At 43.5% G+C, this 23,432-nt stretch overlaps 1 protein-coding gene across 2 annotated transcripts in view; it reads right to left on the bottom strand.

Moving 5' to 3' along the window:
- The window catches only part of AP2A1 (adaptor related protein complex 2 subunit alpha 1), an 891,085-nt gene that overhangs the window by 138,078 nt on the left and 729,575 nt on the right, over positions 1-23,432 (bottom strand). For both annotated transcript variants that reach the window (XM_069605316.1, XM_069605324.1), the window contains one exon: positions 20,907-20,989. In XM_069605316.1, the coding sequence (XP_069461417.1) occupies positions 20,907-20,989 (83 nt within the window). The remainder of the gene's footprint in view (positions 1-20,906; positions 20,990-23,432) is intronic.

The raw sequence follows: 23,432 nt of genomic DNA, 5'->3' as shown, positions 1-23,432 counted from the left end.
CAGGTATGGACACTGGATCCAGCCAGTGTGGCCAGACCGGGTCCTAAAATTGCAGAAGTATGTCTTAAATGGGAAAATCCTCCAGAATTTAGGAAGTTTTCCCCTAGATGTACCCAAAGACTCATGGGCATGGCCAGCCCTGCAAACTCACACAAGAGCAGTCACACAAAGTTTTGGCAGCCAGCCAATAAGGATGGCCTAAAAATGATGAACAACCAGGTCCACCGACACAATATCCAGTCCAAACCATTATACCATTAATATCTTAGTAAAATGGCATACACACAAGTATCTGGCCAACTAATAATGCATTCATAATTCTATCCCAGCAGGTCTGATTTAGCAGAGGGGATTATCCTCTTCAGCTATAGACTACACTTTTACCACTGACCAGGTCAAGGAACGCTGTCTATCATTGTCTATTTTAGACATTTTAGTCAGTGACCATTCATCCCTGCATTTACAGCTCAATTCGGATATATCGAAAAATTATGTAAAGACTCACATTGCATCGCTTAATACTGTTATGAGGAGTTCTAGACTCGTTTGGAGGTAGGATATTATAGTAAAGTGTAATAACAAACTGCCAAGAAACAATGGAAGTAGACTTGAACACTGAACCGACCAGATGTACTACTGCTTTGATTGTCTCAATGAAATAACGGGGAGTATGACAAGGAAAATAAACTCTCCTCAATTTAAAAAAGATCTGTTTGTCTTCATTGCTTTGATGAGGTGTTCTGGCTTAGGAAAAGGTAATTAAGACATATGGCCTCATCACGAGTTAGGTGGTATCCCAGCGGTAAATGCACTGGGATACCGGCTAAGGCTATTAGCGTTACCGTAACTCGGTCCGGCAAAATTTGCACCAGATCCCAAGTTGGGGTGGCGCTGTTAATCCACATTTATTCTGAGTCCATAGGACTCTATGGGGCTTTCTGCTGCTATTACCACCGCCGCATTAGCGCCAGCGGCATTAGTCCTGAAAATGCGTGGAAAGGGGAGGTTTTTACCTCCAGCAGAAAGCTGGAGGTAACACTCCCACTTTCTGCCCAAACTCGGGATTGGGTCGAGTGGTAATGCAGCAGTAATAGCGTTACCGCTGCATTTTTACAGCTCTGCCCAACCCCTGATGAGGCCCATAGTCTACTCCTCTTGAAAAATTATTATGATCAGGTTTCCTCCAATCCACCCCGGCGACCTGGAAATTATCTCACATTTTTCCCATCTATAAGAAAGCACCCTGTCAACTATCGGCCTATAGCACTTTTAGATGCCCCAAGTAAGATCTTTGCTGCATTGGTATTAAAGAACCTGGGGAAATGGTCTATGAAAGCCGGGCTTTATGATATTAATCATTCAGAAAGAAATTGAATACTTTCATAAATGGGCTTGTTTTGCATTTATTTTAAAAGCAAGCTCACTTGCAACACCTTGCTATATTTTACCTTCATCAACCTCTCCATGGCCTTTGACAGTTTCACCAGTGCTGTATTATGGGAGAAGCTAGCACACTGGGGTTGCCTGAGTTTCTTGTCTGCATTCTTAGCTACCTTCATAACAATACTAAAGGAAAGGTGTGCTTGAATAGGGATGGTGTCTTAACGGATCCAATGCCCACTCTTCGTGGCATTTGACAGGGATACATTTTCGCAGTCTCACGTTTCAATGTATATATCGTTGTTAAGATGGATTTCTAGAATCCGGCCTGGAGGTTTAAGAGGCCCCCCTAGTTACAGTAAACAGGGGTACTCTGAGAGGTTGTTAGCCAAACCCAATCAAGGTAAGCGTGGAAAGTGGTCAATGCTTAGTCTGAGGAGAAAGTGAGTGGGGTCAGCAGATGTCCACAATGTGAAGCACACAATAATTCAATGTAGACAGATAAATTGAAAAATAATATATTTCTTAGAGGACCAAAACACACACTAAGACATGAAATAAGCAGGTAGTAATATCACACAGTGCTCAATTAGTGCTCAATTATCAAACATATATACAGTCAACTTTAGGTTCTCAGGAATACAATTAATAACGTATTCAACACAAAGAAGGTAAGTGGGAAACTAGTTGACAAGAATTATACCCTAACTTTGTAAATCAAATCCCTATAATGTATGGGGCCTTGTGCCCAAAAGTCACAAAGCATCTTCTTAGGAGAGTGGGTTGTTGTAGGAAGCGTGCTTGTGGTGGTGAAACGTTCCACAAGATTTTCAACAATGTTAGAGGTCAGTAAAATGATATTCCTATCTTTTAGATACATGCTTTTAGATCCAATGATCAAAAAGCGATGGCATGGAATAACCTACGTTTATTCTAAGGAGAACACGGGGAGGTGAATGTGTTGAAATTATTAACACCTCAATCTGATTTTCCCAGATGACTTGGTGGGTTGACTGGGGGTCACTTGAGGTAGGTTTTCCCACTGTTTGTTCCAGTGCAGGATGTCTACAGGTTGCAGCTCTGAGGTTTTCTCCAGTCGGCTGCTGGTGCCGAATGAAACCCCTGGCAAAGAAGGCAAGCAGGATTCAATGATGCAGGACTCTTCTGGACACCTCAATGGGATGGGATCAGGGAAGTGACTTTCACTGACAGTGACCGCACAGCGACAATGGCGGGCGTCTCTCCAGTCATGGTTGAAGTAGACCTTCCAGAGCAGGGGACCTTGAAGCTTGGAAGCCGAAACTTGGCAGGAAGGTGACTTGTGGCACGGGCTGGCAACCACCGAAGTTCAAGCGACAAACGAAGAATGGCAAGGATTCTATCGAGGTAGCCCACTAGACAGCTGGTCAGACCACCGGGTGGTCCAGATACACTTCCGAAGGCTCAGGACAGCTGAATCCTCGTGAATGCATCAAGACTGGTTGGTGCCATCAGTCCAAGGGTTGAAACACTGATCAGGTAGTCCAGCAGGGCCTAACGACCAAATGCAGGAAGGGGATGCTGGGCCTCTTCGGGAGTCATACCCAGATCTTCAGTCGGCTGCTCTTCTACACATGATACTTGACGCCAATGCTGATCTGAAGAAATGGCTGCAGGAGTCCTCTTCTTATCCTATGTCCTGGCTAGAAGCAAGTCCAAGCCCACCAATATTTTGTTATGTTAAAGGTACTTATATAGCGCACCGTCACCAACGGAATTGGTCCCTAGGTGCTCTGGCGGATCTGTAAACAGGAAGGAGGGCGGGTAGAGTTAGTCAGTGGAGGGGAGTAGGAGAGTGGCAGAGGTGGTGTGCTGTTGGCGGCTTCAGCTCGGTATACACCGAGTGCTGGGCTTTGGTTAAAATATCAGATCGGGAGAGACCTCGTGTGCTGTAGGGGCTGTTTATGTGTTGTTGATGCGGTGTGGTAAAGTGCGTGCGGATTGCTGGGAGAGAAATGGTTGTGCAAGTTTTATGTGGGTTGAGTATGCAGAGATCTGAAGGTTGGGTTAGTGGGGTCTGTATCCGGATTCTGATACTTCTGGTTCCGTTTGAGCTGTATCCCTGTGGACGGGGTTGTTGCTGATTCCTTATAGGCCGTCTCGCTGTGGTGTGTGATGGTGCTTCGTGGATCCAGCTGTATCCTAGTGAGTATTGTATGGAGTGATAAGTATGTCTGAATCTTTCCTTCGGGTGTGGAACGGAGGTTAGTACTGCCTATTCTCTTGTTCTCTTGTTACCAATTGTAAGGATCTGCACCATTCAACCAGCTAGCAGTGGTCCAATCAGGGACCACTGCGGGTTTCACTCATGCCCCACACGTACACTTTCAGGTGCCCCAGATGTGGAGTGGGACCAGACAGTCCCAGCCACATCCTGGGTCCACACACACCAAGCCCACCAAGCCCACAGTAGCCTGTGAAAGCAGCAGCTTTCCCAGGCGAATGCATTGCCATATAAGGGATTTCCTGACATGAGCAGGCAGGAAGAAGGCCAAACAACAATATAGCCAAAGAACAAGTGAAAAATGTCATGGCACAGCCATTTTAGGGCACAAGCCACGTTTAGCAGCCAGACGTGGTAAACGCGAATGTGCACACAAAAAATACTGCAATAATTGTAGAAATGTATGTATCTGCTGCCAGCAGCTTGTCCTTAGGCACATATAAAAGTAACCAAAAATCCCAAGTATAAAAGACTTGTGTGACATAAAATTATCCCCCCTGCATTGTAAGATGCTGTGTGCACTGCCAAAAAGTTACCAAAAAGGTAAAAGGTCATAATGACAAACGGGAAATACAGTTTCGCTGTAATGATAGTCTGAAGGACTAATCAGTTTCCCCATAACAAAATGAGCAAAAGGCCAAGGCAGTGAAGCTGAAGGCTTCACTTCTCTGTAAAAAGTCAATTCAGGTTCAAAAACAAAAGCAAAATGTTTGGCGGATCCATGGAATATGGAGGGGGTGTTGCCTAAAGAGAAGTCTTGAATAACAATCGCAGACCTGTGTACTGTTTTGTGACAATCTAAATGCGTTCCTCCTTGTTTGGATTGTCCATGAATTGATCAAATCCAAAATGTCTGAGGGAGAAAAAACCGAAAGACATTTAAATAAAATTTACTTTCGGTTTTGTCTCCCGCTGACATTTCTGTTAACCCACACACTCCACTCACCTACTTACCTTTTGGCAGCACACTTCGCTTGCATGGTAAGCGGCGCTGCAGGGTCCTTTTTGTGTGTAACTTTGTTTATCCCCGCTTTCCTTTTTATGTCACATAATGTCGATCAATGGGATCATTTGGAGCGGGGGACACCCCCGGAATCCCTGGTCTCCTTGCTCGACATTATGGGAATACCGTTATTTTTCCTGTGGCTAATTTGGCATTTTTGTCCATTGTTTTCTTTTTTCATTTATTTCTAAAGATAACCCTTGTTTGGGTTCCCATGCTGTTCAACATTGGCCTTCAACATTTCTTAAAATGCTTTGACAGCCTTTTTTAAGTTTTTGAGATTAATGCCTGTAAGTCGAAGGTCTTCTTTATTAACCCGTCTTAACCTAAAAGAACATTTCAATGGTGCAGCGACAATAAACAACTAGAGGTAGTGATAGTTGGAAATATCTGGGTTCATTTTTTAAACAAAAAATGTGTACAATTAATATTCATAAGGAGTTTAGCCCGGCTATTGTGGCTTACTCAGCTCAACTGAAGAAAATGTACTTAAAGTACGGCTACTATTCAATGTTACTTGTAATTCACTTTTATAAAAGGTAAAATCATCCAATTTTTGCTCTTTGTTGCTGTATATAAAAGCAGCACAATCAACTCGGCTCTAATAGAAGGTAAACTTTGGAGGTGATATTTCAATTTACCAAAAGGAGTTCCTATCTCAATAATATAATACGAATTAGGGCTCAATTCCTTGCAGTTTATAGTTGAACGAAAAAGACTTTCACTATATGGCAAAATATGTCCCTCTGCACATTCCTTATTTGTTGCATTAAATGGCTTGTTACTGAATCGCAAATGCATCTTTAAATTACTGGATAGACATATGTGGAAGTCCTTTAGATCTATTGAGCATGGAAATGATGGATTTAGTCTCTAATTCTGTAGCTTTATAAAAGAAAATATGGGCAACTGATTGGATTCTTAGAAGAGATTGTTCTCTTCATTACCATATATATATAAATATTCCACTCAAGCTGTAAAGTGTTTGAATTATATCCCAAAATAGTTGATTGAATTTCCCTCCAGACATTGGAGTGTTACATTTATTAGATTAAGATTCATCCTTTTTCCCTCAGGCCAGGTCCAAGACGGAGCATATCTAGGGCTGACCATCTTTGTAGCTTTTGCATGGGGCCATTAATTTGTGGAATGCCATCAGCTCCAGACAAAACGAGAATTGGGCTTTGTACACAAGGAATCAATTTTGTGAACGACAGATTTCTGGAATCATATTTAAAAAAAAAAAATTGACTTGTCAAAAAAGGGACAAAATTGAATGGTCATGGGTTTACATTAAAGGAACGAGAAAACGACATAACAAGTTCAAGTGAAATCCCACCCCAGGAACTGGATGAAGTCCAAAGATCATTCCCGCATGCTAAGATTGTTATCCCAAAAAACATAGGTAACCACTCTAAAGAGGGCGCAGACGATCTAAAAATTGGCATCCATAAGGGTAGCAGGTGTGTTACTCTGAAGGGAATGGTGGGACAGAAGGGTCACAGCGAAGAAGACTGGAGTTGGCTAGCTGGAACACTGGCAGGTTCATCATAATGCCAGTCCAAGAGCATCACTAACCCCTTCAGGACCAAGAAAATAGCTAGTTGGAATACTAGGGGTTTTGCACATCTGTTCGGAAAAAGTGAAATAACTTTAACAAGATACAATGTTATTTGCCTCCAGGAGACCTGGTTGAGGGAGACACCTGTGCTGGAGGGCTACGAGATATACCTAAACCCGGCCACGAAGGGGGTGAAAGGTCGCCCAATGGCAGGCCTTCTAACTGCAATAAAAAGAATGAGTGGCTTAACTGTAATCTCCTCAACCAATATTAACTCTGAAATCCAGTTCACCTTTGTACAAACAACTGCAACCCAGAGGGAAACCAAGAACCAGGCGCTGCTAATTTGTAATATCTATTGGAGAAGCAGCGCGGCAAACGAGCAAAGTACCAAAAACATCTTGCTCAGGGAAATCGACGATGCCAGGACTACTAGGATAAACCTGGCGGTACTCCTCTGTGGTGACCTCAACATGGAGTGCTTCGACCAGACAGGGAGCAAAATAGAAGTGCTACCTACCGGGGCGGCAGAGAATATAAGAAGGGGACTGGTCTTTGAAAAGGAGATGTTTGAGAGAAATATATACATGGCCAATGGCAACTTGCCGGGGGATAAACCAGCAGCCGCCACATGGAAGAGGGGGGTTTATTCAAGTACCCTCGATTACATCTTTGTCACAGAAAATATACTAACAAAACTGACCTCCCTAAAAGTAATACTTACAGAGCTAAGTGATCACAATCTCTTAGAACTTGAATGCATAGACTGGGCCTCCCCAAATCCACCAAGGAGGTACCACCAAGAAGATCAGAATCTCCAGGCTTCTTCGGGAGGTAACCGATTACGGATCAACAAAAGAGACATGTCGTTTGTTACATCCTCCTTGTCGGCATTGAACTCAGACTCACTGCGTCAATACGACAGTATACTGCAATACCCAGATTTCTTACAGGCCTTCAGAGAAAAGCAAACCACCTCTATGAAGCCAACCTTTGTACCGAAGCATGTATTTAACATTCAGATCGCAGAAAGAAAGAGAGTTATTAACAGATTGGGAAGACGAGTGAAAAAATACAAAACAACTGAAAATCTAATTTTGCTCAAAAAAGCCAAAAATACCTTTAAAAACTGGTTATTTCACCACAAACAACAAATCATTCAACAAGATGGTGAAAAAATGCTGCAGCTTGCCACCCGGAAAAACACAGCAGGTGTGTGGAAGCTAATAAATGACTTGAATACCCCGGAGGAATCTAAAATAACAAACTCAGTATCTGCACAAGTGTGGGATGCGCACTTCAAACGCTTATACGCATCCAAAGGGCCAGAGCCCATCAAGTCACTCACAAAGTCAGATGCCACCTGGGACTTCAAATTCGACATTCATGAAATAATCAATCTCATAGAGAAGTCAAATGTGTCGAGAGCAGCAGGCCCAGATGGGCTGACCAACGAGATTCTGAAGAAGGATCCAGTTGGCTGGGCAACATTTATGTTGAAACTATTCAACACCGTGGTGAGAGAAAAGAGTCTACCACTATCCTGGACCCGTTCTATAGTGGTCCCCATCTTTAAGAAGGGGGACAGGTCGGACCCCTGCAATTACAGGCCTATCACCCTTCTAGACGTGGTTGGCAAAATATTTGCGGAAATTATCCTGAGGCACCTAAATGAATGGAGCCTGACGGCCCACCACCAGGACCAGTGGCAGTCTGGCTTCCGAAAGGGGATCGGCACCAGTTTAAATATTTTTATCATCAGTATACTCAAGTGCCTGGTCAATCAGAAAAAGATACGGTCGATTTATATCGCTTCAATCGACCTGGAACAGGCTTTTGACTCTGTGGACCGCAGAATCCTGTGGGACAAACTTAAGAAATGGGGTTGTCCCTTAGCCTTGAGAGAACCCATGGAAGCCCTTCACTGCGATACCACCTTAAGAATCAGGTTGGATAGGAGGGGGTTACTGTCAAACGAAATTCCATCAGAGAATGGGTTAAATGCAGGGTTGTCGCTTGGCCCCAGCGGTCTTTTGCCTATTCATATCAGAAATGGCTGAGGCTTTTACAAACACGAGACATTTTCCACCCAAAATCGCTGGCCATCCAGTGGGTAGACTACTATTTGCTGACGACCTGCTACTGCTCGACCAGACGGAATTTGGGCTGCAGAGGCAATTAACTGACTTGTCTCTCTATATTCATAAAAACGGCCTCAGAATAAACGCAAAAAAATCTAAAATCCTGATACTGGGTGACAGAGGCAGGGTCAGTAAGCGGAACAAATGCCGTTGGACTCTGAACGGAGAACAAATACCAGTGGTGGCATCGATGATGTATCTGGGGATAACCCTAAATAACAGTTGGGGAGACATTCCTGGCATCGACGAATTGAGAAGTAAAGTCAACAACCTGGCATCTTAAGCGCTGCTTATTAAAGGGCGCTATTGTAAATTTTCCATGACCCCAATTCTGGACTTTTACAAATTGAAAGTTGCGCCTATACTTACGTATGCAGCAGAGGCCAACCTTTTTATGGACCCCAAAAACTGGAACCACTTGGAAGGCCTGTTTTGGAAGAGGGTTTTGGCACTTCCAAAGTCCATACCTATAGAACGGGTTTGTAGGGAACTGGGCCTATCCTCCCTATACTCTCTAATGGAATGGAAGTCTTTATCCTTTCTGAGGAAATGTTTTCACCCACCAGGAGTAAGTGGGTTTTCTATAATCAAGGAGGCCATGGAAGGGAACCAGGTCGAAGTTTTAAAAACTTGGCTTGAGTCCTGTTCTTCTATACTATTGTCTCTAGCCCTCTCAGGCAAAACATTAACTGAAAACCAAATGAGGGTGAAGCATAAATTACTGGACCTCGACTGGATTCGGACAGAGCAAAAAGCAAAAGGCTACAAACTGTATGTGGACGAACCAGCGGAACACTACAGTAGGGGTTCGGTCATACCTTACCTTGACAGATTTCCTTCACCGTCTGTTCGTCAAAACTTCCTAGGATTTCGCTTAGACCTCTATCCAACACGGATGGTCACAGAAAGGAGAACGAAGGCCCAGGAAAAGAGTGTATTAAATTGTCGGATGTGCAACAAAAGTTTTGAGTCTCTGAAACATCTTGTGCTGGTGTGTGAGCCCTTGCACTCTACAAGAGCTAAATACCTGGGGAGATTCCTGGAGGAATCAACCACAAAAACGCTGGACGAATGGTGGGCTCACATCAGATGAGGGGCTCGGCTCTCGCTGTCGTTAGCTGTACTCCAGTTTGTGAGGTCAATCTTCAACACTATGGAGGCTCTCAAAAACACACAAGTTGGATGAAAACTTCATAGATTGGGCCTTTTGAGGAAGAAAAGTGTCTGCCTTTCGTTTTTATCTTTTTTTTCTTTTCTTTTCCTGTTGCCTTTTTTTTTTCTTCTTCCTTGTTCCTTTCATTCTCCTCCTTTCTTCGCAAATAGTTTCTTTGCAAATAGTTTCTGCAAATGATGTTTTTTTTCTGGAAACAATTTTTATGTATGTATTGATTAATTGGACGCATCTAAGGTTTAATAAAAACCAGGTGATGTGTGAATAAAAAAATAAAAACATTTTTTTAATGGGTAATCCTATCTGCTTGACCATAGCTGCCTTACATTTTATATCTAAGAGTTTAAAATGATTGTGATAACTTATGTGATTATTTCAGAACGACTGATAATTCACAAACAAAGTTTTTTCTTTTTTCTCTTTTATTGTATGTATATTGTAACATTTATAATATAGTTTGTGATAGGTTTCATTTGCGAAAACATGGCACAATAAAAATGTTTTTTAAAAATGCATAGAAGGTGCATGTTTGGGCTCAGAGCGAGGCCACGTTTGCCTACAACCATTTTAAGCGTGCACCATGGATTCCCCAAACAAAGCAAGGGCCCACAAAAATGGCTGAGAGCAGTACTTAAAAATACATTAGCAACCCCAATGGCTAACAAAAAGGCATTAGGGTGCTAAAGCGATAAAATTGGCTGCACCTCTGGTGATGACAAAATTAAATTACAGCTGCCAACAGCCAATTCTCTAAAACAAAGGTCAAAATAAGGTGCTTAAAAGCCCCCCTGCCACAGGATCCCTATTTGGTGTCACAGGACCTTATATTCAAACCGGGTTTCACAGGAGGTCTTTAGTAGAAGTGCCTAAAACACCAAAAATAAGTCAGAGATCCAGAAGTTCGAAAGGGAAAAATTCTAAATTTTTAGGGTCCCATAAAATGGGTCAGCAGAAACAGCAAAAATTTCATTCTGCCTTAACAGTGGATTTCAGAGCTTGCATTTCTTGCACAACTTTAACAGAAATGTTTTAAGTGGAGGCATATTGGGAAATTTTTTTTAAAGGGTGGCTGTTCTGATAGTAACATCTGTGTTTGTGTAGAGAATAGGAACTCTGGTCCCGAGGTATGTAAAACATTGCATATGCAGCATTAGCACCCGGGGAGCAGCCAATCAGGTTCAGCGGATCGCAGGCAGAAACCGATAATCCCAGCCCGCATTCCACGGAACCAGCAAGCTGCTTCCCCAGCAGTGGGCCGCCATCTTTTCCCCCTCCCTCCACCCTTTCTGTTTTTTGTAACAACCCTCCATACTTACCTGACTGTTGCAGCGGCGGTGTCCGCCGCCGCCACCACAGCTTCCCTTTTCCGGTTGACATGGTCATAGAAGAGGGGATCCGTCCGCAGCCCCATTCTATGACCATGACAACCATCTTGGTAAAGTATTTTCCTTCATTCTACAGGATGAAATACCTTTTTTTAAGCACCTCGGGTGACCAAAGCAGTAACCTGGGGTGCTAAGGGCCTTTACCACTCTCTCTGGTGTGCCGGGTCAGGTGTTAACGGCTCAGGGACCCTTTTTAAAGGCTCTTGCAGGCATCATTGGCACCAATAACATAATGGAGTTGGTGCGGTTCTCCTCCGGGCATCCTTGTGGGCATGAAAAGTTAGAAAGTTGAGTCTTTGCCTGGAGTCCTAAGAAGAGGAAGAATCTGCGGGAGGAAGGTATCCATTTGAAACAGGTATTTTTTAAATTGTATTTTAATCAGCAGAAGTATTTTCAGTTGGATCTACTGGTGGCAGGAGGTTACTAAAGAAAATGTTTTCCTCTGCAGGTAAAAATATCAGTACCATCTGTTCTATGGACAATGGTGTTTTGTATTGGAAATTGCTCATATCTTCCTCAACACATCCCGTCCATTTGTGATCCTCAGGGTTAAATGTGTAAAGGCCAACAAAAAATAGTATTTTCATTCACCAGGAGCTATATAATTAGAATTAATAACTAGAGCTAATTATAGAGTGTCAAACACCACCTTACATTATTATTACATTTCTTATATCGTGCATCACGCCCGTAGCTCTCAGTGTGCACAAAAATGACAACAGTTAATGTACAAAAACAAATGGGAAACCAGATCAGTAGCCAAACATCAATCCAAGGGAGGGATAGCCTAATCCTTAGAATTAAAGAGATAAGTCTTTATGGCTCTCTTAAAACCAGTGAGACATGGGATACTACATAGGTTGTTAAGTAGAGAGTTCCACAAGACTGGGGAGCACACGTTAAAACTAGTGCCACCAAAGTTTTGTATCTTGGAGTAACTAGTCTGTGGGTTGCATTGGAGCACTCACATTAGGAGACATAGGGATGCGTTTTGTAAAGTACTCTGGTGCCTTACCCGTCATGCATTCACAGGTGAAAGTCAGAACCTTGTAGGATATTCAATGGCATACGGGGAGCGAGTGTAGAGATCTTCTTGCCTCTGTTATATGGGGCCTTCTGTTCATTCCACACACTGCTCTCACAGCACCATTCTGGGCTGTCCGAAGGGTTATCCGCCAATAGACTATTACAGTAATCAATGCGGGTATTAACCAATACAGAAGCCACTGAGTTTAAGTTACTGATAGACAAGTAAGGCTTGATTTGTCGCATCAATTTACTAACATAAGCACAGGAGGCTTTTACCTACAGGATGTGTTTTTTCATATTGAGTCCGGAGTCAAGGAAGGCCCTCAGGGTCTTCACGAAGGGCCGGACCTGAATAACATCCAGCCTCTTCACGCATTGATCTGAGACCACGTTCAGCAGCTTGGTCTTGTTGTTATTCAAGGCAATTGAGTTGAGGATCATCCATTTCCAGGTAAGATCGTATATCCCATTGACAGTGGTGGTGTCCAACTCGTGGTTCCCGATCAGCTTAAAAGCCCCCCTGCCACAGGATCCCTATTTGGTGTCACAGGACCTTATATTCAAACCGGGTTTCACAGGAGGTCTTTAGTAGAAGTGCCTAAAACACCAAAAATAAGTCAGAGATCCAGAAGTTCGAAAGGGAAAAATTCTAAATTTTTAGGGTCCCATAAAATGGGTCAGCAGAAACAGCAAACATTTAATTCTGCCTTAACAGTGGATTTCAGAGCTTGCATTTCTTGCACAACTTTAACACAAATGTTTTAAGTGGAGGCATATTGGGAAAAATTTTTTAAAGGGTGGCTGTTCTGATAGTAACATCTGTGTTTGTGTAGAGAATAGGAACTCTGGCCCTGAGGTATGTAAAACATTGCATATGCAGCATTAGCACCCGGGGAGCAGCCAATCAGGTTCAGCGGATCGCAGGCAGAAACCGATAATCCCAGCCCGCATTCCACGGAACCAGCAAGCTGCTTCCCCAGCAGTGGGCCGCCATCTTTTCCCCCTCCCTCCACCCTTTCTGTTTTTTGTAACAACCCTCCATACTTACCTGACTGTTGCAGTGGCGGTGTCCGCCGCCGCCACCACAGCTTCCCTTTTCCGGTTGACATGGTCATAGAAGAGGGGATCCGTCCGCAGCCCCATTCTATGACCATGACAACCATCTTGGTAAAGTATTTTCCTTCATTCTACAGGATGAAATACCTTTTTTTAAGCACCTCGGGTGACCAAAGCAGTAACCTGGGGTGCTAAGGGCCTTTACCACTCTCTCTGGTGTGCCGGGTCAGGTGTTAACGGCTCAGGGACCCTTTTTAAAGGCTCTTGCAGGCATCATTGGCACCAATAACATAATGGAGTTGGTGCGGTTCTCCTCCGGGCATCCTTGTGGGCATGAAAAGTTAGAAAGTTGAGTCTTTGCCTGAAATCCTAAGAAGAGGAAGAATCTGCGGGAGGAAGGTATCCATTTGAAACAGGTATTTTTTAAATTGTATTTTAATCAGCAGAAGTATTTTCAGTTGGATCTACTGGTGGCAGGAGGTTACTAAAGAAAATGTTTTCCTCTGCAGGTAAAAATATCAGTACTATCTGTTCTATGGACAATGGTGTTTTGTATTGGAAATTGCTCATATCTTCCTCAACACATCCCGTCCATTTGTGATCCTCAGGGTTAAATGCGTGAAGGCCAACAAAAAATAGTATTTTCATTCACCAGGAGCTATAGAATTAGAATTAATAACTAGAGCTAATTATAGAGTGTCAAACACCACCTTACATTATTATTACATTTCTTATATCGTGCATCACGCCCGTAGCTCTCAGTGTGCACAAAAATGACAACAGTTAATGTACAAAAACAAATGGGAAACCAGATCAGTAGCCAAACATCAATCCAAGGGAGGGATAGCCTAATCCTTAGAATTAAAGAGATAAGTCTTTATGGCTCTCTTAAAACCAGTGAGACATGTGATACTACATAGGTTGTTAAGTAGAGAGTTCCACAAGACTGGGGCGCACATGTTAAAACTAGTGCCACCAAAGTTTTGTATCTTGGAGTAACAAGTCTGTGAGTTGCATTGGAGCACTCACATTAGGAGACATAGGGATGCGTTTTGTAAAGTACTCTGGTGCCTTACCCGTCATGCATTCACAGGTGAAAGTCAGAACCTTGTAGGATATTCAATGGCATACGGGGAGCGAGTGTAGAGATCTTCTTGCCTCTGTTATATGGGGCCTTCTGTTCATTCCACACACTGCTCTCACAGCACCATTCTGGGCTGTCCGAAGGGTTATCCGCCAATAGACTATTACAGTAATCAATGCGGGTATTAACCAATACAGAAGCCACTGAGTTTAAGTTACTGATAGACAAGTAAGGCTTGATTTGTCGCATCAATTTACTAACATAAGCACAGGAGGCTTTTAACTACAGGATGTGTTTTTTCATATTGAGTCCGGAGTCAAGGAAGGCCCTCAGGGTCTTCACGAAGGGCCGGACCTGAATAACATCCAGCCTCTTCACGCATTGATCTGAGACCACGTTCAGCAGCTTGGTCTTGTTGTTATTCAAGGCAATTGAGTTGAGGATCATCCATTTCCAAGTAAGATCGTATATCCCATTGACAGTGGTGGTGTCCAACTCGTGGTTCCCGATCAGCTCGCAGACCAGCTGGGTGTCGTCGGCATAGTTGGTACACTTAATGCTGACGCCACCTAGCAGGTCAAAGAGCGGGCACATGTATATTTTTAATAAAGTGGGCGAGAGACACGCACGTTGAGGGACACCACATGACAGAATCTCAGGGGGGCCGAAATCCTCCACTAGCCACCCTAGCGTTTCAAGGACCTACGAAAGATGCCATCCATGCGATAATGGAATCTGAACAATTCACAATTCTCCTTAAACTCTCAGGCAGCAATGAATGATCCACCAAATCAAGAGGGGTTCCAGACAACATAAGCAGAGCAACCCTGTCACCATCCACATTTGCAGTCGGGTTAGCGCGCAAGTTAAGCATGGTGGTCTCTGTACTGTGCATTACATGGAAACCTGACTGATGGACGTATAGTAAGACATGCATTGCATTACTTACCGTGAAATCATTTCTGATGATTGCATCTGCTTAGATTCACATGCTGTGCATATAGTCCGACATCCAGTGGTCACCGGGGAGTACTGCATCTGGTCTTTCGAGAATCGAAAGGGGACGTCGGCATAGGCGTGTCTGTAACACTATCTCTATCGTAACGTGTAGTGTACCCAAAATCCCTCACGCGCCGAGGTCCCTTCGATTACATTTCTTCTGCCGTGAGGGAGCTTATGACTAACGTGAGTGAGTACAGAAAAGAGAGAAAGTAGTAAGACGTCTATGTTCTTTCCATCCGAGAGGGGAGGAAGGGTGGGCGTAGGAGAATCTAAGCAGATACAATCATCACAAATGCTTTTACGGTAAGTAATGCATGTCATCTGATGCTTGTTAATCTGCTTAGAATCACATGCTGTGCATAGACTAGCGAGCAGTACCCGGAGTTGGAGGTGGGATGCGTGTCGGAACAGTAGTGTAAAGATGTCTTAGTACTGCTTGTCCTACCTGAGGACCAGACCTAGAATGAGTGTCTAGGCAATAGTGTTTTGTGAAGGTGTGTACAGAACTCCAGGTTGGCGCTTTGCAAATGGACTCTAGAGGAACATTTGCAATGAATGCTATGGAAGCCACAGTGCCTCGAGTAGAATGGGCTCTGGGCTTGAAGGGCAGTTCTCTCTTAGCAAGAGTGTAACAGAGTGTGATGCATTTGACAATCCACCTAGAGATAGTAGATTTGGAGACCGGGTCTCCTTCTCTACCTGCTGCCACCGAAACGAAAAACTGATTTGTCGTTCTTAGTGGTCAAGTTCTTTCCATGTTAAGAATGACTGCTCTGAGTACATCAAGTGTTTGCATGCATCTTTCTCCCATGTTTGAGGGGTTTTGTAAGAACGTAGGTAGTTCTATGGATTGGTTCACATGGAACTTTGAAATGAACTTAGGCGTAAACCTAGGGTGAGTGCGCAGAACCACCTGATCTCTGTGAACTGTTACAAAGGGGTCTAGAACTGAGAGTGCTTGTAGTTTACTTACTCTCCTAATGGAAGTAATAGCTATTAAAAAGGCAGTCTTGTAGGTGAGATCCTTGAGACTTGCTTTATGCATGGGTTCGAAAGGAGACCCCATAAGTCTAGTCAACACCATGTTCAGGTCCCATCCGGGAGCTGGGTTAGAAATGCGAGGATGAATTCTCTTTACTCCTTCCATGAAAGCTTTAATAACTGGTATCTTCCACCACAACACCTTCTGTTGTGATGTAGTGTAGGCTGAAAGAGCAGCTAAGGGAACCTTTAGGGAGTTAAAGACCATGCCTGAGTCAAATAAATGAGTCAGGTACAAAACAATATGTGTAGGAGAGCGGTCAATAGGGTTGATGCTCTTAGAGTTGCACCAGATGACAAAACGCTTCCATTTACTGGAATAGCAATATCGAGTGTTAGGTTTTCTTGCCTCCCCGAGTATGTCCATACATCTCTGGGGGAGTTGCAGGTGCCCAAACTCTACGACTACAGGAGCCAGGCAGTTAAGTTCAATGTCTGCGGGCATGGGTAAAGTGTCTCCCCTTTGTCTTGCAACAACATGTTTTACGGGCAAGGCAGTTTCATAGGAGGAGATTTTTGACTGTCGCTTCTGAGCGTCCGCCGAAACAATTCTCGCAATGGTTTCGGTAACGTCCTCCGCAGTAGGGAGACGTGTAGCCTGGGCCTGCAGTTGTGTAGTCTTCAGCGGAACCGGGGCCTTTACGTCAGCGGATGCCTTCTTACGATGCGTCTCAACGGTTCTTGAAATATTGGGGATAGAGCCCTTCAACTTAGAGTGCCCGGTCGCTAGGCGCATCTGCGGCTGCGGGGAGGGCTGACGATCTTGACGGTCGGCGTGCACGGCCGAAACTTCTGGTGTGCCCGTTGGCGCTGTGGTCCGCTTCAACTTTGTCGAAGATTGGCCGGGAGTCGTGTGTTTAGTGAGTTGAGAGTGTTCGTCTTTGTCGCCGGGGTGTACATTCCCCATAGTAGTGCCTGAGCCGTGCCTGGCGGGGCTGGGGACAGACAGCGCGGAGCAGGAGTGTTCCGCAGAAAGGTCAACAACCTCCGAGTCGGAGGCCTGCTAGTCACTGATGCCCTCGTCGCAATCGGCGGTTGCGGGAGAACTCGACTCGGCCTTCGACATCCGGTAGGATGCCCACCGCTTGACACGGCTCTCCTTCAATGTCTTCGGACAGAGGAGCTTACAAGCTGCACAACCTTTTTTTGTCGAAATCGAGGGGCAAGTAACTGTCACACCGTAGATGATTATCTCTCCAAGGAAATTTGCCCTTGCAAATGGGGCCAAACCTAAAGGGAGGCCTCTCCATAGCTGAGGATAAGGTAAGTGACGAAGACCAGAGAGGAAAGAGGGAGGAAAGGGAAAGGCATTCTCAGTTTTTACAGAAATGTCCACCCCGACCCCACTCTCCCTACTGTGTATCACCGTCCGTCGATCCGGAACAGCCGTCGATAGGAAGGTCAGTGTGATCTTGAATAATAATAAAATATAGGCAACCAGTATGCTGGGCGGAAAAAGGATATTGTTACAGACATGCCTATGCCGACGTCCCCTTTCGATTCTCGAAAGACAAAATGCAATACTCCGCAGTGACCACTGGATGTCGCACTAGATGCACAGCATGTGATTCTAAGCAGATTAACAAGCATCAGAAACAGTGATCAGCCATGTGTTCTTGTAATTGTAGATAGGCTTCCCTATCCAGTACCTTCAATAAAAAATTAACATTGGTGATGGGGCGGTAGTTGACTGTATCACCGTCCGTCGAAGGTCCGTGGAGGTTTCAACGGAGATCCGGAACAGCCGTCGATAGGAAGGTCAGTGTGATCTTGAATAATAATAAAATATAGGCAACCAGTATGCTGGGCGGAAAAAGGATATTGTTACAGACATGCCTATGCCGACGTCCCCTTTCGATTCTCGAAAGACAAAATGCAATACTCCGCAGTGACCACTGGATGTCGCACTAGATGCACAGCATGTGATTCTAAGCAGATTAACAAGCATCAGAAACAGTGATCAGCCATGTGTTCTTGTAATTGTAGATAGGCTTCCCTATCCAGTACCTTCAATAAAAAATGAACATTGGTGATGGGGCGGTAGTTGCCTACGGCCTTCGGACCAATCAATTTTTTCTTCAGTATGGGAGCATTCCATACTTCCTTTAGACATGGAGGAACATCCGAAGAAATAAAGGCGGAATGAATGATCTCTGTAATCAAAGGTGCAAGGCAATGAATTGAGTCCTTCATAATGGTGGCAGGGCTTGCATCACCAGCACAAACAGTGGGTTTAAGTCTCTTAACAATGTTGAGGAGCTTATCCTCAGTGAGTGGACTAAGGCAGAAATCAGGTGTAGTGCCTGATTTAGAAATTAATGCCTTGTCAGCATTAGAAGGGAGATCAACACAATCAACAAGATCTTGGTGGCGGGTTTTAATCACATCTTGATGAGATCTGGTTTTCATGAAGAATATGCCCTGAATTTTTTTTATACAAGGTGTTGCTTTTGTGGTCAGCAGAGCGCGCACCAGTTTTTCCCCTCCCATTCATTCATAATGCCAAACAACTCTCTTTTATCTGATTTTGCTTTGGATATTCAATTGTTAAAGCTTTTCTTCCTAGCTGAGAGGATGGCTTTTTTGTAGTCGGCTGCAGCTGTTCAATATTTAGCCAATGTATCTGGCCAGATGTTTTCCCTCCATAATCTTTCAGCCAGCTTCTTAATTCTTCTATATTTTATTACCTCAAGTGAGTACCGGGTCTTACCGGAGGCTTCAGTTGTAACTTTCTTGTACGAAACAGGGACTAGTATGGCAATAACTAAGGTGGTGATAAAAAAAAAAAATATAATAATATTCGCAAACTAGAATGTTTGATTCTTTAGTTTATATTATATTGTAAATTAAGGGTAGAGCAAGGTCTGCAAAAACCTCGGAGGAGCCCTTCCTAAGGTTTACTGCTCTGATATTCCCTAGCCTTTTTGTACGTAACTGGAAGCATGTCATCAATGGAGATCAGATAATGATCTGCCAAGTACTTGGGGTGACCAGTGGGGTTGTCATCTAGAAATTGTGAGTTAACACCCAGACCAAGATATGTCCTCCTTTGTGTGTGGGAGGGCAGTGAGTAAAGGCACCCCATTGAGGTCAGCTCTTTTGTGTTCCCAGAGATAAACAATTCCCATAATGATGGTAGGAGTAGTAGATTTAATAAACTCATCAATCCAGGATATACGTTGTTCCTCAAATTAGGGCAGAGTAGCCGGTGGTCGATATAAGGTTAATAAGCTAATAGAGGTGTTGTGGTCGACCTGCAGTTTAATCAGCGCATATTCACAGCTATTCAAAGTATTCAGACAGAGCGTATGAGCATTTAAATAATCTTTAATGATAAACGCTACTCCTTCCCCTCTTCCCTCAATACGGTTGGTTCTAATGATTGTGTAACCGGGTGGAATGGCCAGCTGGGCAGCATGATTGGTAGTCAAATGTATAATTCTTGTGTGACTATTAAGTATGCCCCCTATGTGGCATGTTTGACAATCGATTGTGTGTTTAGTAAGGCTATCTTCAGACTATCATTGATAGTTCGATTAATTTGAGCATCGTAAGAGGTGTTATGTTCTAGGTTTAGCATAATATCAGTGGATAGTTTGACGATGTCAGACAATGGTTCAATGAATAATATAGTTTTATTTGCCATTTTCAACCCATGATCGTGAGTCTGTACAACCATTCTTTCTATTGATGTGAGGATGGCATAGGGTTCAACTATGGTTGTGGCTTACATGCAGTGGCAGAGGTGTCTGCCATTATTTTCAAAAAAAGTAGTTTGACTAGTATTCCCTCCAGTCGGAAACGTAGGAGATTGATCTAGAGGAGCAGTGTATTGCGTGATTATATCAGCGTAATGCTGCTGAGTATTGTGAGGATTTATTATAGGCCGGTAGATTCCCAGGTGTTCTTCGCACATTCAATAACCTCAAGAGGATGCATGGCAATCAAGCCAGGAGAAAAAACTCTTAGCAGGGATACCGACACTAAAAAGTATAGTACTAACTGGTAACAACACAAAACGACACAGACCAGCACCGACCGGCTTGCCCCTGATGCGCAGGCACGGAAGGCGTGAGGACTATAGGACTTAAGGGATTCAGAGCAGATAACAGACATACTTAAAGGTTCAGAAGTCAATAAAATACAATCTAAAAATTGTTAAGAGTAAATGCAAGTGTGCTATCAGTGTATCTCAATTCAAATGTGATACTTTAAATTTAGGAAGTGATGATTTAAACGGGGGTTAGCTTCCTTAAGTACCAGCACAAACCGGCTTGCTGGGGTTAAAGAAATACGGCGCAAGGACTACAGAGCTAATGGGAAGTGTAATTCGCTCGCACACAGATCAGCAAGGCTCTAAACAGTTACTGGCTCAATTTAAAAAACACAATTAGGTATTTTAAAAGTAATGCAGCAATTCAGAGCAGATGACAGAAGTACTTAATAAAGGTTCAGAAGTCAATAAAATACAATCTAAAAATGATTATGAGTAAATATATGATAACCTATGATTCAGAGCTCATGTGAATGCAGTGTTGTTGTCCACTTCACAAAACCCTTTTATGTTATGCTGAAACATTGCACTGCTGCTGTGCTGCTGTGTGGCGCGGTGCAATAGCAGGGAAAATGGCTAAGGAAGGAAAAACTACTTCCCTGGGGAGACCAGCAGGGTTGTCAATGTTAAAGAATCATCTGATATAACAACCTCTATTTAGTTTGTATTACTTAATTTATATGTGTTGATTGGAGCACTACAAACCAAATACAAAAGTTATGGATTGTGTTCTTACCAAGATTTTGCCGGAACTCAGATTTCACTCCAATTTGCAACAGCTGATTTTCAAACAGGACTCCGTTATTTTTGCATACGAATCTGAAAGAGAGGGAACCTTTAGAGAGGTTGCCAAATAGATACTGATCGGCCCATGTGGTGCAGTACAAGCTAAGAATATCACTACATATTCAGAGTTATGATTCTTCAAAGCCTGCACTGCCATAAACCGAACTATCTAAAGAAAATGATCAGATCTTGCTTTTGCCCACACTCTCGCAGATTATCTTCTCACCCTAAAATGGCAGCGCCATCAGGTAGTTAGGAAACAACAGAGGTTCACAGGTTTTCGGTAACACACATCAGTATTATAGCGCATCGAACAGCCTGCCAAATGCTAACTCTCAGGAAACAAGACATTTACAATTTCAGAAAAGTACAATAAGTGCATCTCTTAGCAAGAACAAAGGGTAAACATTCAAAATGTTTGTCCACAAACACAGAACCATTAGCACCAAAAGAAACTAGTGGTTGGATACCCAAGGTTCAAAACAATATACAGAAGGCCAAAAATAAGTCATATGCATACATACAAGCCTCCAATAACCGATCTTTCACTATTACTTAGTCTTCAAATTATGCCTTCCATCATAACCCAGTTAACAACTTCATGCCTTCCAACATCACCAGTCTTCCATATTACCTTACACCATGAATCAATTTTCAACAATCTAAATTCCCTTTATACCGAAGCACATACCTTTCAGGGAAGAACAGTCTCTAATACCCCACCACCAACGACAAAGCATCATACAGCAAGCTCCATGTATAAACACAGCTTCTGTATCCTAACACTGGTAACAGCTTTCCACATTACCTGTCATACAGCAGCCACCAATGCCCTACTTCCTTATTCCACATTCTTTAATATCAAACCTCCCAAAATGTTCCAGCAACCACTATCCTACTTGAAATGATAAACTACAGCCCAATAAACGACCCCCTCATAGAGAGGCTACACTATTTTAATTCTCCTTATAACCAGCTTTGAATATTGTGGGTGTATGAGGTGCTTGTATTACATCTACTATTAATTAAATTGGCTGTATAACGCACACATCCGCCTCATTCTTTATGAAGAATTTCATCTTTAGTTAGTAAACAAATCGAGGGAGCATAAATATTGTTTCATACCTATTCCCCAGATTGTCAATATACACTTCTTACACTAATTTCATCTGGTCATCTTTAGTAAAGAGGATTCCCTCAACCATGATTTCAGGGCATGAGAGTACCTTCCCTAAATAAAAGCAAATGGGTTCCTTAGGCTTTCCTTGGCTAGGCGAGTGGTAGCATTGATTTAGAGGTCAAAGTCAACTTGTAGGAGAGACGCCGGCTGGCTACTATAAAGGGATAACACTGTATTACATAAAATAAAGGAACATTCACAGAGTTATTAAGAAAATAGATTTCATAACCCTTGAAAGTTAAGTTCAGCACACCAGCATCCGGCAATCCAAGAACAGGCAGGATCAGTAGCTCACCCCAGACAAAACACAGGCAATTACTTTATCTGAATTATAGAGCTTTGTGTTATACACATGCTACTCAGCCCAACTACCCACCTATTGAAAACAACCAATACATATATGAGCCTTGATAAAAGGACTTTACATGCAAGAAAGTGTTGGATGACAAATGTGAGAACTGCTAGACAGAAAGCCCACTTTTGACTACATGTTGTAGCCCCCTGTACCTTTTATTGGCTTCACTGGCTTTTGGACTTTGCTTTCCTCCCAGCCAGGCCTAATCATCCCAAGCCTGACAAAATAGGGCTGTTTGTATGTGGTCTGCCTTAAGAGTCTTTATGACTCCTAGGGCAGGGGTACTCCAAAGGTACCTCAGTGTCCCGGAGAGCGTATGCTCTCTCTTTTAGTCATGTGGCTAGCCTAGGGGCAGCTTTTTCACCTGTGTAAAAGGGTTCCACTGGATGGAATCCGTTTTTATCTGGCATCGAAGACCTGAGTGGGGGGGTAGGGGGGATCACAGAACTATCCATGACCCTCTTTTTGTGGGCTAAGGAAGTGGCCATCTTGGGCCCTTGTAAGCCTGTATCCAACGACAGGGAGCTTTAGGCCAGCCTGACACCAGTTCTGAGTGCCATATGAAGAAGTCTGGCTAGGATAGTGTGGATTCACTTATTTCTATGAGGCACTCTTCCAGAATGTATGGGTTTACGTTAAGGGATGCTCTGCGATTGGCTGACCACCTCTCTGTTTGATTGATTCTTGGGTGTGTGATTGGGTCCTGCCTCACAAGTCAGATAAAATCTGACCACCTGAGGCATTTACCTTGTCAACAGCTGGTACTCTGAATCTGACCTGCTGGAAGGCCCGCTGCTTGAGGAAGGACCAAAGCTCTGCAACATCATCCTTTGATGTTCCGAAGAATCCAACTGCAAAGCTCTGCCTCTCCAAGACAATCAGAAGGAACCCACAGCGGCACCCCTTCCCCCAATCCAGTGGGGACAACTAGATCACAGTTT

This window comes from Ambystoma mexicanum, chromosome 1p (assembly GCF_040938575.1).
Source record: "Ambystoma mexicanum isolate Mex_15411 chromosome 1p, UKY_AmexF1_1, whole genome shotgun sequence".
Lineage (NCBI taxonomy): Eukaryota > Metazoa > Chordata > Amphibia > Caudata > Ambystomatidae > Ambystoma > Ambystoma mexicanum.
Note: the sequence above shows the minus strand (reverse complement) of the source record. Positions and strands in the feature narration are given on the sequence as shown.